At 37.5% G+C, this 18797-nt stretch overlaps 1 protein-coding gene across 1 annotated transcript in view; it reads right to left on the bottom strand.

Annotated features, from left to right (window-relative positions):
- Nucleotides 1-18797, bottom strand: part of KDM1A (lysine (K)-specific demethylase 1A) — a 73609-nt gene that overhangs the window by 23531 nt on the left and 31281 nt on the right. Inside the window, exons 3-8 of the mRNA XM_011945550.1 lie at nucleotides 11138-11271; nucleotides 7486-7564; nucleotides 5867-5959; nucleotides 4999-5105; nucleotides 3472-3553; nucleotides 2113-2207 (exon numbers count right to left, since the gene is read on the bottom strand). Of these exons, the coding sequence (XP_011800940.1) occupies nucleotides 2113-2207; nucleotides 3472-3553; nucleotides 4999-5105; nucleotides 5867-5959; nucleotides 7486-7564; nucleotides 11138-11271 (590 nt within the window). The remainder of the gene's footprint in view (nucleotides 1-2112; nucleotides 2208-3471; nucleotides 3554-4998; nucleotides 5106-5866; nucleotides 5960-7485; nucleotides 7565-11137; nucleotides 11272-18797) is intronic.

The following is an 18797-nucleotide window of genomic DNA, read 5'->3' as shown; positions in this document are numbered from 1 at the left end:
CCCGTCTCGGCCTCCCAAAGTGCTGGGATTACAGGCTTGAGCCACCGCGCCCGGCGCATTGTAATTTCTTTATTTCATCCCACACTGGTAATCAACAGTTAGTTCACAGACTGGCAGCCAGTGCAGGCCCCACCTGAGGACAGCAGTGGTACAGAAACAAGTGTTTTAAAAAATGTGCTAAAGCTCATCTAATACCAAGAAAGCAGTCCATTTCTCTGGATATCTCTACTAGAAAAAACTTCTCTCTTTACTGTTAGAAAGAATTAATGAACCTGCTCTACATTCAGAAAAGTCTAAAGAAAAAGATGGTGTCTCAATGATTAGTGATTAATCTTTACTGTGGACTCTTATCACTTCTTGATGACTGTAATAGCCACTCTGGAGCCTTGCTTCTCCTCACCTCAATTCTGTACTTATTACCTACTATTAATATTATACTTTCAATGCTGACTTAATCATGTCATTTCCCCTGTTCTCAAACCTTTCAAGTTCCAACCTACAATCAAGCCTAGCAAGTAACAGCCACTACAACATGGCCCCACCCTAAATTTTCTATCTTTCTACCCTCACTGGTATAATCCCATCCTCCTTTACAGACTTATTTGCTTAGACTTAAGCCTCCTCTGCCTGCAAAGCTTTTCCCTTCCATAAACCCATGTTGAAATCCTGATTTGCCATTCACAAATGGCAATCTCCTTCCCTCCAGATCTCTTAGTGCCCTTTCCCTCACACCTTCATACATTCTCTTGCCACCTTGGTTCTTCCACAGCAATTTGCTCTTCTATCTAATCCTTGGCTTTCACTTTATGTTACTGGTATTAATATATTTACGGATGTTATGCTTGTGATTTGCTTTAAAATACTCCAGACTTCCCCTGGACTCAAAAGTGCAGGAATGGGACAGATAAAACAAGATTGGGAAAACAGGTTCACTACAGTACTCTTTCTATTTCTGTCCATGTTTTTAAATTTTCATAATAAAAAGTTGGGAAAAAAGAATTATTTCTGTACAAGTACCACTATAGCAGGGACTACCTTATTCATCTCTATATCCTTTACAGATCTTGGTAGAATAAGAGAAGTTTACTCAATTGTTGAGTTAATCTCTACTTCATCCTTTCTCTCTCATTCTGCTCAGTTTATTCTGCAAGAAGCTTCCTGTTACCCACCCCACCCAAGTACTGGTGGGAAATTTGGACCATGATGGTGGGGATGGAAACCAAAGCATTCCCTGAGAGTCTGCCCTTCTCTTGATAGGAACCCCATAAAGCCTTAAGGTAGATAGGAATAAGTGAGGATGTTCCTTGAGACATATCACACAAAATTCAAGAGTTGGGATCCTACCACTTTTAGTAACAGTAGCTAAACCCATTGTATACACAGGAAATCGCCCTTTTCCCCAAATATAAAGATGGTATGTGCTTATATCCTGAGAAGTGTGGGCTCTCATCTTGATAAAGGGAATCACTAAAATTTCTGCTAAATACAAACTTGAATTTCACTCACTTTTAAAAATTAGGACTGACTGATGTAATTTAAGCCTATCTTAAAGTCGTTAAACTGTTCAATTCCCCATACAATTCATCAGTTCCATGCTACAGTCATACTGAGTATAGGAAGCTCCTATGCCTCTGGTCAACAAATATACTTTAGCCTATCTAAGCATGTGGGTAAGTACCACCATTTGGCTATTAGCCCATCAAAAATATTAGCCTATAAACACAAAACTGAAGTCATAAAGAACACATGGAGCTAAAGCACATGATGGAAGGCACAATACAAAAAAAACGAAGAATCAGGTTTCAATTCCACAAGTCCCTTGGAGTAAGGGGCCACAGCCAAATAAAAAGATTAACTGTCTAGCTAGCCTTCATTCAATATCTAAAGATAAATGTTAAACAGACAGGTAAGTGTGTATACATACAATAATCCCTTCTTACATAGCTCAGAGTTAAGAAACAACCAGAATAACGTCACATCATCTCTACCCTCAGTTTATATATATACACCTCTGTATGTGTACATATGTACATGCTCATCCATACCATTCTCCTAAAATTGTTTTCAACTGAACCAAAGAAATGTTGAAAGTTCTGTTTGTCCTTGACTTACAGCTTGTCCGTTGGCTTCATAAAGTGGGCATTTTTGCTTGATCTTGGCCAGTTCCATATTTACTTGTTTGCTGACCACAGCCATAGGATTCCCTCCTAGAAAAAACTCAAGCAATTAAACTCAATAGACCTACGAAGAGAGAAAACCTCACAGTAAAAAATATTTTTACTCAAAAAATGCTCAAAAGCTTACAGTACGTAAATTATTTCTCAAAAAAGCACTCCAAGTAAAAATATGTACGATACATGAAGAGTGCAAAAAAATTACCCATATTCCCACTAATTAACATTTTATTACAGATCCTTCTAGATTTTAAGTGTATAAAATTACAGACACACACAAAAGGATCATAGTAAGTACTGTTTTATAATCTCTTTTCAACTTAGCAATATATTGTGGACATCGTTTTACGCTAATACGGAGCTACATGATTTTCAGTGGCTGTATATTGCTCGTGGTATAATATTCTAATTTGTGGTTTCTAATATTCTGCTATGAAAAACAATGCCAAGGATGGGCATGCTGGCTAATGCCCATATAGGATTATGGTGGTAATCCCAGCACTTTGGGAGGCCGTGAGGTGGGTGGATCACCTGAGGTCAGGAGTTCGAGACCACTTTGGGAGGATCGCTTGAGCCCAGGAATTCAGATCAGCCTGGCAATATAGTGAGACCTCACCTCTACAAAGAATTAAAAATTAACCAAGCATGGTGGCATATGCCTGTACTCCAAGCTATTAGGGAGGCTGAGGTGAGAGGATCCCTTGAGCATGGAAGGCAAAGGTTGCAGTGAGCTGAGATCATGCCACTGCAATCCAGCCTGGGCAAAAGAGCGAGATCACGTCTCAAAACAAACAAAAACAATGCCATGTTAATCATGAGATCAGGAGATCAAGACCATCCTGGCCAACATCGTGAAACCTCGCCTCTACTAAAATACAAAAACATTAGCTGGGCATGGTGGACATGGTGGTATGTGCCTGTAGTCTTAGCTACTCGGGAGGCTGAGGCAGGGGAACTGCTTGAACCCAGGAGGGGACTGCAGTGAGAGGAGATCACGCCACTGCACTCCAGACTGGGTGACAGAGCGAGACTTTGTCTCTCACACACACACACACACACAAAGCTTCAAACACATTATCTACTTATCTTCATAGGATAATTTCCTAGAACTAGAAAAAGGTACTCTAGGTCAAAAGATACGTACAATTTACATTTTCCACATACTGCTATACCTCTCACTAACAGAAGATAACTATTCTAAACCAATACACTTTAAAACTGCATCTCTGGCTTTAAATTTTTTTTTATTTTATGAGTCTCAGACCATGTACTATAGGACAAACCAAGAGCTACTTACCAAGACCCGTTACCACCATGGCTCCAAGATCAGCTACATAGTTTCCTTTGCGAAATGTGGCAACTCGTCCACCCACACGATCCTGTTTCAGAAATTAAATAGCCAAAATCATCAATTGTGTTTTAACCACAAACCTGGCATAGTAATATACCATGGCTCTGTCTTCTACAATTTAAAAATAAAGATGTAGAGTTTACATGGAATGCAATCAACAGTGCTATGGGCACAAAGAACAAATGAAGTTTAACTTGAAGACTATTTGAAGGAGAAGCAGGCAACAAATGACATACAATTAAATGTCATATAACTAAATGACACAGAATTAAATGATGTGATATAAAACAACTTGACAGTTGGAAGATATATTTAGTCACAGGTACCTCTCTACCCGGCTGTCTATAATACCTTTTAATGTACAGGATGAACGAGGCTACCCACATAGAAAATATTTGTTCAGAAATCCCAACACTATTTAAATACCAACTTTCTACCACTGTAATCTGACTCTTACACCCTGATCCCCAAAGTTAGCTGGGAAAAATCTGAAGGATAATTTTTCTGACAAATGGTTCTCCAGTGCAGCCCTATGCCCAGGGGCAGAGAGTCCATACTGAATATAGCCTGTTCACATTACCTTTCATCCCTAAATAGGCCCAGGTTTATCACTGCTGACCAGGGATTTTCAAGTATGGCTGAGTTCTAGTGATAATTTATTGATTATAAATAATGTAAGAGTACTCTGGAACTCCAAACAAACAAACAAAAATGCAAAACAAAACAAAAACCTATGCACTAGATTATAAACTCCTCATGGGTAGGAATCATAATGGTCCTATTATTCCTTATTGTATTTTTCAATACAAAATGTACAAAGTGCACAAAAATGTTTTCTGAATATATAAAATTTTTAATAACAGTATATCAGGAAAATATTTAATTTCAATTTCCCCATACTCTTTTAAAAAAATTAGCAGTTTAAAGCCATTAGAAGATAATTAGATTTCAAAAATTATTCATGAAAATAGCTTGAACAGTAGCATCCTAATATGATGCTCTTTTTCCTACTGTGTGTCATTATCCTTATTGCTCCTCCTGTTTCCATTTCTCTCTCTAGGACTAACAAGAAAAAAACCAGTATCTTGGCTTCTAAAAGATGGTTCCTGCCTGAGAGGCAGCTTTTTTTCTTTAACAAAAATAGGGAATTCACTCTGTTCCACCACCAAAAATAACTGCCTCCTAACAAAGGATATGTCCATGAAGGCCCCAAATTTAAGACCTAACTACAAGAAACAATGATCTGAAAATGTCAGGAAAAGAAATACTCTAAAACCCTCCTCACAGAGTACTTTTCAAAGCATTCATATGAAAAAATGTGTTTTTAAAATATAAATAACACTATCCAAAATACTCTATTATACAAATCAATTTGACTTAGTTCAAGTTGTGTAATTCCTTAATTTGCAACAGATAATTTGCTTACCATGTTTCCAACAGGTCAAGCCTCTAAACTCAAAAGGAAATTCTTACCCTGGCTTCCAAAAGTGTGACATCCATTCCAAAACTTTGTAACTGTCGAGCTGCTGCCAAGCCTGAGACCCCAGAGCCTATAATAATTACCTTTCCTGTCTTTTTAGCTAAAAGCAAAAAATGAAAAAAAGAATGTTTTGTTGTAGGTATAAAAGTTTGTACTTACAGTCTTATTTCATGAAAACCTCTAGGTTCTTAACATATTATAGTATCTTACAAAGTAAAAAATTCAGAGAGTTATTTTCAAAATATGGAACCTACCTGAAAACAAATGAACAAACAGCTGAAACTTATGAATTCAAATTCAGTGTCGAACATTTATAAATCAAATCCACTATCTTAAGATTTATTTTCTCATTACCTCAGGCATGTGTTTCAGTATCTGTGATTCTTAGTTAATTTGTTAATAATCTGCTTCACTATTATATTAGGACACATTCTGCATATAAGCTATTTCCCTTAACCTCTACCCTTGTAGTCTTAAGTTAGTATTTCTTTTTGAAAAAATGATTAAAGCATTTAAAAAAGCAACTATTGACAACATAAAGAATGGGTCAATGAGAGAAAAACCTCAAAATGAACTCCTCTCATTTTTAACAAATTTACTGTTTTATTCTTTTTTTAAAATTGGAAATCCAGTATCTTTTACTAAGTAGCTATCAAACTAGAAATTAAGGGAAATGCACATTTATTCAGACTTTATTTTTTATTATTTATTAAACTTGACTTATAAGAAGATAAACTTGGAAATATTTTTAAATATAGTCTTATAACTCAAAATAAAATCCTAACATCATAGACATAATATACAGTCCTGAAACCATAACTTAAAAATGTAAAATTTATCAGCCAGGTAGGAGGTCCTTACTTGGTAGGGGTTTTATCCTCTTATAGATGCCGAAGTTGATAAGACCATGACGCTCTAAATAACTGTGAACTCGGTGGACAAGCACAGTATCACCTACAGAATAAGCGGATTAAAAACATGGTTTTATTTTCAGCAGTTTAAACAATATTCTTCTAACTCTTCTATTTCTCCATCACGAAGTCCTTACAAACATCTTTTCCATTAAGCTTCAGGTCATGTGACGCCTTTAAAAAAGTAATTCTAAGGCTGGGTGCGGTGGCTCATGCATATAATCCTAGTGGCTTTGGGAGACTGAAGTGATAGGATCACGTGAGGCCAGGAGTTCAAGACCAGCCTGGGAAACACAGCAAGACCCCATCCCTATAAAAAATAAGCCATGCATGATGGTTCATGCCCATAGTCCTACTTACTCGGGGGGGCTGAGGAAGGAGGATCACCTGAGCCCAGGAGTTCCTGGCTACAGGGAGCTATGATTGTACCAATACACTCTAGCCCGGGCTAGATCAGATCTCAGAAACCACTGTAGAGACTCCGTCTCTATAAAAAACAAAAAATTAGCCATGCATGATGGTGCCTGGCAGATCAAGGCTGCGGTGAGCTGTGAAATGTGCCACTGCACTCCAGCCTGGGCAACAGAGGGAGACCCTGTCAATCAATCAATCAATGTGATTCTTAGAACTATTAGTCTGTGAAGCAGGCCAAAATGTATAACACATACTTTGGAATTGTATTGATTTAATTTTTAATTTTTTTGAGAGAGAGGGATCTCACTATGTTGCCCAGGCTGAATTCAAACTCCTGGGCTCAAGGAATCCTCCCACTTCAGTCTCCTGAGTAGCTGAGATTATAGGTGCACATCACTGTGTCTGTCTAATTTAGAATTTTTAAGAATTTCATTCCACCACAAATAGAATGAGAATAAAACCAAACCTCCACAAACTAGTTATAACACTCATTTACTTTGGCAAAAACATCACATGACATTGTTGGTGGCAAGCGGGAAATAAGAAAACCAGATAGGCCAGGCGCGGTGGCTCACGCCTGTAATCCCAGCACCTTGGGAGGCCGAGGTGGGCGGATCATGAGGTCAGGAGATTGAGACCATCCTGGCTAACACGGTGAAACCCCGCCTCTACTAAAAAATACAAAAAATTAGCCGGGCGTGGTGGCGGGTGCCTATAGTCCCAGCTACTCGGGAGGCTAAGGCAGGAGACTGGCGTGAACCCAGGAGGCGGAGCTTGCAGTGAGCCGAGATCGCACCATTGCACTCTGGTCTGGGCCACAGAGCCAGACTCCGTCTCAAAAAAATAAAAATAAAAAAACCAGATAGTGAGCCATGAAGTGCCAAAGTATTCCATGGATCAAAGCTGGACAACAGGTCTAGGAAGAATACTTAGCAATCTCTTGAACTCATGTGTTAACACAATTTAAAGACCAGAAGATGAATAAAAACACAGAAAACAGGTTTTCTAAAAGACTTATTTTTGCATAGCACAAGGTGAAATAACATGGAAATATGAATGAAAAAATTAATTATCAAGGAATCATGAGGCTCCTAGAAGAATACAGCAATTTTCACAATCCAGTACAAAATTAGTCCTATTGAACACACTACTTACTGTTATAAGGTGCTTCTAATTGTTGGAGAGTAGCCTCAAATGTCAGCTGAATCTTTGGATTATCCAACCACAACTGCAGCTGCATTTAAATGACATAAATTGTATTACATACAAACAGACGTATGTCATTTAACCATCTTTAAAATAATCTTTTAGCTGGCTGCAGTAGCTCACACCTATAATCCCACCAGTTTGGGAGGCAGAGGCGGAAGGATCACTTGAGCCCAGGAGTTTGAGACCAGCTTGGGCAATATAGTGAGACCCCATCTCAGCCAAAAATATAAAAACTGGCTGGGTATGGTAGCACATGCCTGTAGTCCCAGCTACTTAGGTGGCTAAGGCAGAAGGATCACTTGAGCCCGGGACGTCGAGGCTGCAGTGAGCCGTGATCATACCACTATACTACAGCCTGGGCAACAGAGCAAGAGCTTGTCTCAAAAAATAAAAATAAATAAAATCATCCTTTTAACTTTAAGGCCCCAAACATGGGTTTTCCTTTAATTAAAACAGTGAGGTTATACTCGTGACAAAGAAACTGATGAACTCAAAACCATATCAAATAAGTAAATTACTGAAGAAGCTGGGGTTATTTAGCCTAAAAGAGAAAACCACCGAGTAACTTGCCAAGTCCATACAGCTAGCAGGGAGCAACTGGCAATTAAACCTGGGTTATATGACTCCAGAGATACTAAGTGGATAAAATCCACAAAATCTAATGATCAACTAGTTATGCTGAGGCTGGGGAGAAAGGTGTCAAGGACAACATCTCCATTTTGGTACAACTAAGCTAGCTGGTATGCCAGACACTGAATGGAATTACTGAAAAGAAGAAATCAGATAATGAGTTCAGCTCCAAGCCAACAAGAAGAGATATAAAATAGATGGATATAGAGTCTGGAGCTCAGAAGAGAGAGGAGGTCTGGAGTCATCTGCTTATGGGTAATAACTGAAGTCAAATGCATTGAAAAGGGATTCCCAGAGGAAAAAAATAGGGCAAGAGGAGAAAGAACTCCCAAATAGTCCACATAATGGCTAATTGTTAAGGATCATCCTACAGAGCAATCAGAGAAGACACCCAGGGAGGCAGGAGAAAAATCAGATACTAAGTTATCGAATCCAAGGAAGTATTGAGTTTAAGAAGAAAGGAGCAGTCAATTATTTCAAATACTGCTGAAAAAACAGATGAGACATAAAAAACATTATGGTACAATCAATGGGCTCTAAAATGAATTCTCTTCAAAGTGAGTATATACTTGCAAAATGCAAGACAAACTAAATACTACTATATTTAAGTCTTAGCTAAAAATTAAAAAGACTGCTCCATAAGACAACTTTCAACCAAGAAGAAATTAATTTGGCTATATGTAAATAAACCAGATACTAAGGGATTACGATCAAATCTACACAGATACTCTACTCTGTGCCCACTGTAAGGTAAATGGACTTCCTCAGGTGCACACTGGGCCCAAGTTCCTCACGCCCAACACAAGTCTTCTTCCTCCTCCTCCTACAAAATAACGCTTAGGTCACAGTCTAGTTCAATAATCCTAAAGTTTCAGTTTTAAAGTATTATAGTTTAAGACTAGAGAACTGACAAAATTCTTGCAGTAGAGGTTGATTTACATTCTGTTTCACAGCCAGAGACCACAAATCTAACATGGTTTGGAAACCCTTCCCCAAATCTGGACTTTTGGTGAATCAGAGAAGACAGAGATCCCTGTAAATCTATCGCTCAAATCTAAGTAAAAAGTGAAAACTCTCTTCAGATAAAACAAACAAACAAACAAATGACAATTTTGTCTAAAAAAAAATCCACTTAGAGCAAATATTGATATGCTATACACAGAAACTGACTCAATTATAAGACAAATCAGCCTTAGAATTTTCTGTTCACTGTTTTAAAAACTCACCATCTTCACTGTTCTTTTCTGTTTTACAAAAACCCAGGATAACCTATCAATTGCTCTAGCTAAATGACATTTAACAATCGAAATTAAGCAGTGGTTTTGCAATCTAATAGCTAAAATAAAGAAACTGGTGGTGGCTAAAAAGCAGACATATCAATGACATCTCTATATTCATATTCATATTCAGCTATATTCATACTCAGCTATATTCATATTCAAGGTAGCTGAATCACAAGGTAAATTTCTTCTGCGTTGTATCACCCTAGAGTAACATGAATATGTTCTGAATAGCACCTTTCCCTCATCTACTTACTCTATGGCTAAATAAGAATTCCTGATGAATAAAATATATGAAAGAAAAATTTACAGAAGAAATACAAATGACTAACGTGAAAAGCAGTCAGTCTCAGTAATTCAAGAAATGAAAAAGAACAGAGATGGTTTTGGCCAGTTATAGGAGCACAGATTAAGACTGTTTTAATAAAAATGGGCAGGGCAACGGGGGGGTTGACTGGTTCAGCCTTTCTGGGAAAAAATATGGCAATATGTACAAAATTTTTAAAAAGTGTTCATAACTCTCTGACAAGGTAGTTTTCCTTCTAGAATTCTATAATAAGGAAATAATAGGTAGAGTCAAGAATGCATAAGACTGTCCAATTATAATAAAGCAAAATTGGCAACAAATGTCCAGTAGTTATATTATAACCCAACTGTCAGACAAAATATTATGCAGACACTGAAGTTAAATCATTCAACCAGAGGAAGAGGTTGAACAAGATGAGCAGAAAAGAGTAAAGATTTCTCTTATCTTGAGGGAAGGACAAAGTGATTATTATTATTATTTTTTAAATGTTTTTTAATGCCTTTTTAAAGGGTTTGTTTATTTGTTTTGAGACAGAGTCTCACTCTGTCACCCAGGCTGGAGTGCAGTGGCATGATCTCGACTCACTGCAACCTCTGCCTCCTGGATTCAAGAGATTCTCCTGCCTCAGCCTCCTGAGTAGCTGGGACTACATATGCCCGCCACCATGCCCAGATAATTTTTGTATTTAGTAGAGACAGGGTTTCGCCATGTTGGTCAGGGTGGTCTCCAACCCTTGACCTCAGGTGATCTGCATGCCTCGGCCTCCCTAAGTGCTGGGATTACAGGCGTGAGCCTCCACGCCTGGCCTAAATAAATATTCTTAATGTGTATTTATGAGGTTGTGAAGTATAAAAGGGATCCACAAGAATGTATCCAAGAAGGATCTCAATTTTATGAAAACAAAAATTATATATACATTTTTAAAATACCCAAATGAAAAATAACTATTAACAAAGGTTATCTCTGGGTAATAGTATTACAGATAATTTTAGAATTCTTCCTTCCCGGCCGGGCACGGTGGCTCAAGCCTGTAATCCCAGCACTTTTGGGAGGCCGAGACGGGCGGATCACGAGGTCAGGAGATCGAGACCATCCTGGCTGACACGGTGAAACCCTGTCTCTACTAAAAAAGACAAAAAAACTAGCCGGGTGAGGTGGTGGGCTACTCGGGAGGCTGAGGCAGGAGAATGGCGTGAACCCAGGAGGCGGAGCTTGCAGTGAGCCGAGATCACACCACTGCACTCCAGCCTGGGCGACAGAGCGAGACTCCGTCTCAAAAAAACATAGAATTCTTCCTTCCCTTTTTATTTTTCCCATACTCTCTATCAAAGCCATACGTACTTTTTATAATCCAGGTGAAAAAGCTGACATGGAAACTTACTGTGCGGTTTCTAATGAACAGAAAAACCTTCTGGGTCTGTTGTGGTCCACTGATAATATCTGGAAAACAGGCTGCTTCTTGAGAAGTCATCCGGTCATGAGGAAGTCGGCTCTGGAAAGCTGCGCCCTCCACACCTAACGAAGAAAGCAAAGAACATCTAGGAAAAGTTCAAGTGAATACAAAATGGGTAGTGGTGATGCTCAAATTCCTTTGCCTCACTCAAAGACTGACCTTTTTAAAAAATGTTCAACTGTCTCAAAAGCTGAAACTTCCTTAGATATTAGCCACTTGTTTGAGCTTAACATTCCAAAGTTTATACTTTACTGAGTGAAACAACTACCTTAAGAGACAAAGCATTTAAAATAGTTTCTTCATCCATAAAATAACTTCATTATATTAGATGATCTAATTAAAATTAGCACTACTGACAGGTGTACAGTAAATTTTAAAACCAAAGAACCAGAATAAAGGAAAATGCACTAACAGGAAAGCAAAAGAAGCTATGGAGTGAAAAACACAATCACATGCCTTCTTTTAGGATTACAGTATGAAACAGAAAGATGACTTTAATAATCAACAGCAGAAAATCACAATCTCATCAACAGTATCATCAATTAGTAATCATAATTCAACGCTGGCAAGCAGTGAGAGAAATTAAGCAGACAACAATAAGACAGAAGAATGCAAGCAATTTACCTTTTCTGGCAGAAACATTAGAAATGCTTTACTATATACTACAAATATTACTATGTATACTCTATAACACATATACATATAGTGTATACATACACTATACACTGCAAGTAAAATATGTTATTTTCATTCTTTTTGAAACGAAGTTTTGCTCTTATTGCCCAGGCTGGAGTGTAGTGGTGAGATCTTGGCTCACTGCAACCTCCGCCTCCTGGGTTCAAGCGATTCTCCTGCCTCAGCCTCCCAAGTAGCTGGGATTACAGGCACATGCCACCATGCCCAGCTAATTTTTTGTATTTTTAGTACAGACAGGGTTTCACCATCGTTGGTCAGGCTTGACTCGAACTCCTGACCTCAGGTGATCCACCCGCCTCAACCTCCCAAAAAATATGTTATTTTCAAACTCTTAATTAACTGGGTATTGTCTTGATAGTTTTATAAATTGGTGGATAAGTACACCTTTATAAGGTGATCTTAAAAACACAAACACAACAAATGCAAATGTATTTATAAGATCACCTTATAGATGCACTTATCACACCAGCTTATAAAACTATTGACTAAATTTAAAGAGTTTCAAAATTCCATACCATTTAAATAATTATATATAAGTAACAAAATAGGCACCAGATATATCCATATATAATCTTTTTTTTTTTTTTTGAGAGGGAGTCTCACTCTGTCACCCAGGCTGGAGCGCAATGGCGTGATCTCGGCTCACTGTAACCTCTGCCTTCTGGGGTCAAGCAATTCTCTTGCCTCAGCCTCCCAAGTAGCTGGGACTACAGGAATGCACAACCATCCCTGGCTAATTTTTTTTGTATTCTTTGTAGAGATAGGGTTTCCCCATGTTGTCTAGGCTAGTCTGGAACTCTTGGCCTCAAGTGATCCACCCACCTCAGCCTCCCAAAGTGCTGGGATTACAGGAGTGAGCCACCCTGCTCAGCTATATATAATTATTTTAAAGCACATAAAACAAGAAGTTGGAAGCACTGACAATGGAAGCAAAACTAATGCTAAGGTATTAGTAAGATTAGGAGAATTAAAAAAACAAGGCAGGTAAAGATGTAACTTAGAAAATTATAGCTACGCTATTAAGGAGTCTGTTTCCACAAGACATTCATGTGGCAAACACTACCTAGAAAAAAATCATGTTTAACAAGTGGTCAAGCAAAAATGTCTAATGCTAATTATGGGCCACACATTAAGAAATACTGTTCTTAGAGACAAGGAGGAAAAGCTATCCATTTACTGTAGATAATGAGGGCATAAACACTGTGTCTCACGTTACTAAATCAAATCAACAATCCTTACATCTAATTAATCCATAGCTAAAATTAAAGACTGTCAGGACAATTTATTCCTTGGGCCAAAAAAAAAAAAAAGAAAAAATAGTAAAAGCCATATTATAGGTGGCGCATGAAACTAAGGCAAGAAAAGAAGAAATGCTTACTATTGTGGATACAGTTTACTTCAGTAATGTGAAATTTTCTATACTACATGGCTTTGATGTCCCCAGCCCCAATTCCCAAATCAAAATAAATAAAAACTGAAAACAAAACAAAAAACCAAGACTAAAAATATCTCACATTATAAGGAACTCATCTACATTAATTCTGAGTACCTAAACCAAGTATCTCTAAACAGGCTACTTCTTGGTATAATTCATAAGTATATATATACTATTAACATGAAAATGATCTCTATTAAATTCCATGTCTCCCTGCCAAAAATGGTAGTTTTCTTTCTTAGATATATTATCTTCTACACATTTAATAAGTAGTCATTGAACATCCTACTGCAAAATATTATTTTTCAATGACAGAAAAATCATGTAGGATACAATACCAAATTTTATAATACATTGGCCTCCTCACTACAGATGTTCTTTTTTTTTGGCAAGGGGAAGGACAGGGTCTCCCTCTGTTGTCCAGGCTCCTGGAGTGCAGGGGCGCAATCTCACACTGCAACCTTCGCCTCCTGAGCTCAAGTAGGTGGGCTGCCTCGGCCTCCCAAGTAGCTGGGACTACAGGTGCAAGCCATTATGTCTAATTTTTTTTATATTTTGTGGAGATGGTGTTTCACCATGTTGCCCAGGCTGGTGTCAAACCCTTGAGCTCAAGCAATACACCATCTCGGCCTCCCAAAGTGCTGGGATTACAAGAATGAGCCAATGCGCCTGGCCTCAGATGTTCTCATCAAAAATCACTCTAATGTAGTTGGCTAATTTGGGGAGTTTTTGAGAACATGTAATGATTAAGAAATGTTATTTATATGTCATCCAGCAGTTTCAAAGTATTTTTAAATCAAACATCAGAAGTTTAAACAAAGGAATTTAAAGAAACTAAACATGGTGACATTAATGTATGCTTGGAATAATATTCTTCTCCATCTCTATCTTCTAAACAGCATCTAAGAAAACTAGCTATTCTCAATACTCTGATATCATTTTTAAAAATGAAAAACGGTCTCTAAAAACTCTCAATAATTATTTCCTTCCCTTTAGTGTTCAGGGATACTTATCTTAAGGAATGAAGACCATTATCAAAACCAGGGTGAAAAGCCTGCAAAATAAAAAGCTAACTTTTTCTTAAAGAAAAAAAAAAAAAATGTATGCTAATTTGTAACCTAAACTGTTGAGAAGCTAAAACATCCTTCTTTTGGACAGTACCAAAATGAAGTAATAGACACCACTTTGGATAATCTAACTCATGAGTACCTATCTCTTTTAGAGGGAAAATCTTTTAGAATACAAATGATTTTAATAACATCCTAAAAGTACAAACAGTACACATAATTCACAAGTAATTTACACTTGGCTCTGATAGTTTTGTACTTCGGTGTTTGTGTTTTCCATTAAGTAATGGAATCTGGTATTCTGAAAATTTAGAATGTTTCCAAAACGTTGTCTTTGAAACATTCAAAAATTATTATAAAGCTCCAAGGTTGCCTAAACACCAGTCTTACCTTCTGTTCAGTTCCTTCCTGCTCACCACGTTTATACAGGAAATTCCAGCATCACCATCCAGAATGCAGTCACTCTAAAGAAGAACTGCCCTTTCTAACGGTCTGACTGGTTTATACTTTCTCTGAATACATAGTAAATGTAGTTAAATATCTGAAGGAATAATTTAGACCTTTTGAAGTAGGTTAATTAGAAGGAGAAAAAGCAGGAGAGGCAGGTGAGATGACAGGTCCTCTATTCCATTAAATCATTTCCTCCTGATTCTGGTAAGATATAGGTAACATCTTGACTGCAATAAGGTAATAGAGATATTAAAAATTAACAAAGAAAAGAAGGCCTCCATGAGAGTTACTTGCCTTTGATTTTTTATATCAAGTAGATAACTATAATCAGATTTCTAGCGTGAAAACAAAAGCCTGATGGGATCTACATATTAAAGAATTTACTTAAAATGAGAAAACTAGAGATGTATCATATCAAGTCCCAGAATAGTTTTAAAATAAAAAGAATAAGGAATAGCAGGAGGTGAGAGAAAATGAAAAGAGAATTATACAACCTCCTATACTTCAGATTTTTTAATTTCTAGGGCAAACACTATTTTAAAGGATTTTAAGGGTGTAAGGAATAGTCTTTGCTCTAAGAAGCAAGATCCCTGGGTTCTCCTTCTCCAGAACTGCTGGTATATTGCTGGTCAATCTATTTAACTTCTTTGGGTTTCAGATCCTAATCCATAAAATAAGGGAGATACAATACTGTTTGAAGGCAGGAAGTCAGACAAGATGACCTCAAGTTCTCTTCTAGCTCTAAGATTTAGGATGTGTATACCAACTTGAGGTGGATTTTAAGAAGTCAAGATATGATCCTGGCACCAAGATACCCATGAGGGTCATCTGGCTTCATTAAGAGAAGAATGTTGATCTCTTGCAAGTACATTTCTAACCCTGATTGATCATTTCACAAATGCATACTTCCGAACATGACATACCCAAAGAGAGATATTGAAGGGTTTAGAACAGTCATCATCATTCCTGAAAACACTCAAAATTCATGTTCTACTAACAGTAATCAGCAGCACCACTGTTTTATATGAAAGTCTGCTTTCACTTTCAGCAATATATGATATTGTTTACTTATGCAAAAGAGCAAACAGTCACACACACACACAAAAAAAAACAGAAACAAAAAACAAGAAAACTCAATCTCTTTCTTCAAGAGTAAGACTCTAAAGGCCATCCCTGATCTTCAACAGTTCCATGGAAGATCTAATTGTGCGTCATTTGATGAAAAGCATTCTTGAAGGTTTATATGCCACAGATATAGACTCTGAACAGGGTTTAATTCTGCTGAGATAACCATGTACTGATTATCAACCAGAAATCCTTGGGACAACATTTTTAAAAGTCTTCTCCTAACATTCTGGATCCCCTAACTACTAATTGCTGTATTAACAATGAACTACCTTTAATTCGAGAGAGTAAAATACAAATAATTCCAGGACCTGTTATATGCAAACTGCAAGACAAATAATTTTAAAGTAGACTTAAGACAGTTGAAAAGTAACAACCTCCAAAAGTGAAGTAGCGCCTATTCCAATTCTATCAAAACGTATCTATGAACCAGTTTTGAGCAACTGGAACAAAAACATCCTTCAAGAGACAAAGGATGAAATCCAGATATGTTATTTTGGATTGCTGGGATAAATTTTAACTGTTCCAGATGGTGGCCCCTATAAATTCTTTACTTTTTCCTAGAAGTAAAAATCTCATACTGTTTGGTCTGAACAGAAAAAGTATTTCAAACAGACTTTTCAAAAGACATTTTTCACAGGAGAAACAAAATGTTTAAACTGAAGAATGATTAACTATGTAATGTTAACTGAAAAAAGGTACCCAATACCATGTAAAAACCATTTTTAAAAAGATGTCACTTGCCCACGTAGTTCCTCTGACTAGTCCTAGAATGCCTCTCAGTCCTTTGTGTTTTTAGACTTTTGAGCCTGCAGCTTTTCCTCTCTGTGTGTACTGCTGTATTTCTCTTAAGGGCCCCATGATTCCTAAGTCTATGTTTTATATCATGTTTACTATTAATATAAAGGCTGCTGGGGAGAAAAGTACCCGCCATCTCCTCGAAAACACAAAGAGTGGAGGGCTGAGATCGGCCTGAGGACTTCAAAAGGTTTTGCTTGCCTTTGTTCTGGCTACACTCTCTACTACTACACTACTATGTCCTGTGGGTTAAATTTCACCTGCGCTTCTGGCTAAAATGTGGATACCACAGCCAAAAACACTTGCAAGCATCAATTCCTACTTGGCGGCTCTTGCTACTAAGTGGCAAGCATCTAATGCCACCCTCACCTGATGCTTGGCCGTCTCCATACCCTCCAGAACTGTCGTCTTGAAGTCCTCCTGCTTGCCCTGTGGAAGGAAAGAGGAGAACTCAGGGACCTTACTCCATAAATTAGGATAATATCTGGACATAAAGGCCTAATAGTTGGTGACTCATGAATTTGCCACCAACTAGTAAACCCATATTCAGAGAGCTCCTTCTGGAATCAAGGCCCAGGGAATTACATCATAGTCTTCCAAATTCTGGTCAGGAAGTTTCAACTTTACATGCTGATTCTCGTTGAAAGGCAGTGGAACAAAGTACATAGTATTTTTAATCACTAAATCCTTGCTGTCGGTCTTATTTAATATTAATAGTCTGGATGGGGGAAAATGGATTCCAAGTGTCTTTTACTAACAGCTGCTAGACTGGAAATGGAGGTGACATAGACTCTAGAATCTGGCGTTGCAATTCAGCATCAACTTAATACCCATTTAACTTTCTAATTTTAATGAAAAATTCTCTCCTTCTCTTCAAAGTAGGGAGTATAATTAAAAGACTCAGTCTCCAAAGAAGTTTCATTTACTATATACAGTAGACACTACTACAGTTAAATATGCCAGTACTTCCTAAATAAAACTAAAGAATACATAATAAGACACTCTGTGTGCTTGTGCCAAGTACTGTAGATAAACACACACTTGTGGGAACACAGAGAAAGGCAGGCAAGATGTTGAATCTTCTACTTCATGCTACATAATAAGCTTTGTTAGGAAATTTTCCTCACTGGTTAATATGTAGAAGTAACTTCAAGAAAAAAAACAAAGCTTGAAAATTCAATCTGAAAAAGAATAGACTGTCTTCTGAACTCTTCCAAAATCTATCGTCAAGACAGATGCCATGATGCTCTTAAGCTTCTAGTCACCTGGTACAATACAGGAAAATGAGTGTGATCTTTGGAAGATACAAAACACCACCTCCCAATGATCTAAATAACTCAGACAAGCTTCATTAAACAGTTTATTTTAAAATATATGCCCCAATAAGAAAGCGGATTGATTATTCCACCATTTGAGTTAGAAGGGAACAACAAAGAGAATAAAAAGATACTTAGATATAAGACATTATTTCTGATAATGATATTAGAATGTGTTGCTAGAAGATATATGCCCTGTTATGAAGATAGAATAGAATCTCATTCTAAACTCATTTTACTACGCTCTCGTCTGAAGGGTCCTTTAGGTTCAAGAACGTTATGCTTCTCAAACAAGGCCCAAGGTATACTTGTTTATAGCCCTTGGAAAAAGGCATACAATCATGAAGAGATGATCAGGTTACTAAATCCAATCTGAAAACTTATCTTGAAAATACAGGGCCTATATTTTAAACTCTACTATAAACTTAAAATCAGATATATTCATTCTTAGTAAATTCTGACTTTATTCATAAAAAATATTTTGTAGAGCTGGGTACAGTGGCTCAGGCCTGTAATCCAAGCACTTTGGGAGGCTGAGGTGGGCGGATCACTTGAGATCAGGAGTTCAAGACCAGCCTAGTCAACATGGTGAAACCTCGTTTCTACTAAAAACACAAAAGTTAGCCGGGTGTGGTGGTGCTCGCCTGTAATCCCAGCTACTCGGGAGGCTGAGGCAGGAGAATCGCTTGAACCTGGGAGGC

This window comes from Colobus angolensis, unplaced genomic scaffold (genome assembly GCF_000951035.1).
Source record: "Colobus angolensis palliatus isolate OR3802 unplaced genomic scaffold, Cang.pa_1.0 Scaffold240, whole genome shotgun sequence".
Lineage (NCBI taxonomy): Eukaryota > Metazoa > Chordata > Mammalia > Primates > Cercopithecidae > Colobus > Colobus angolensis.
The sequence above is the reverse complement of the archived record's forward strand: the minus strand, read 5'-3'. Positions and strand labels throughout refer to the sequence as shown.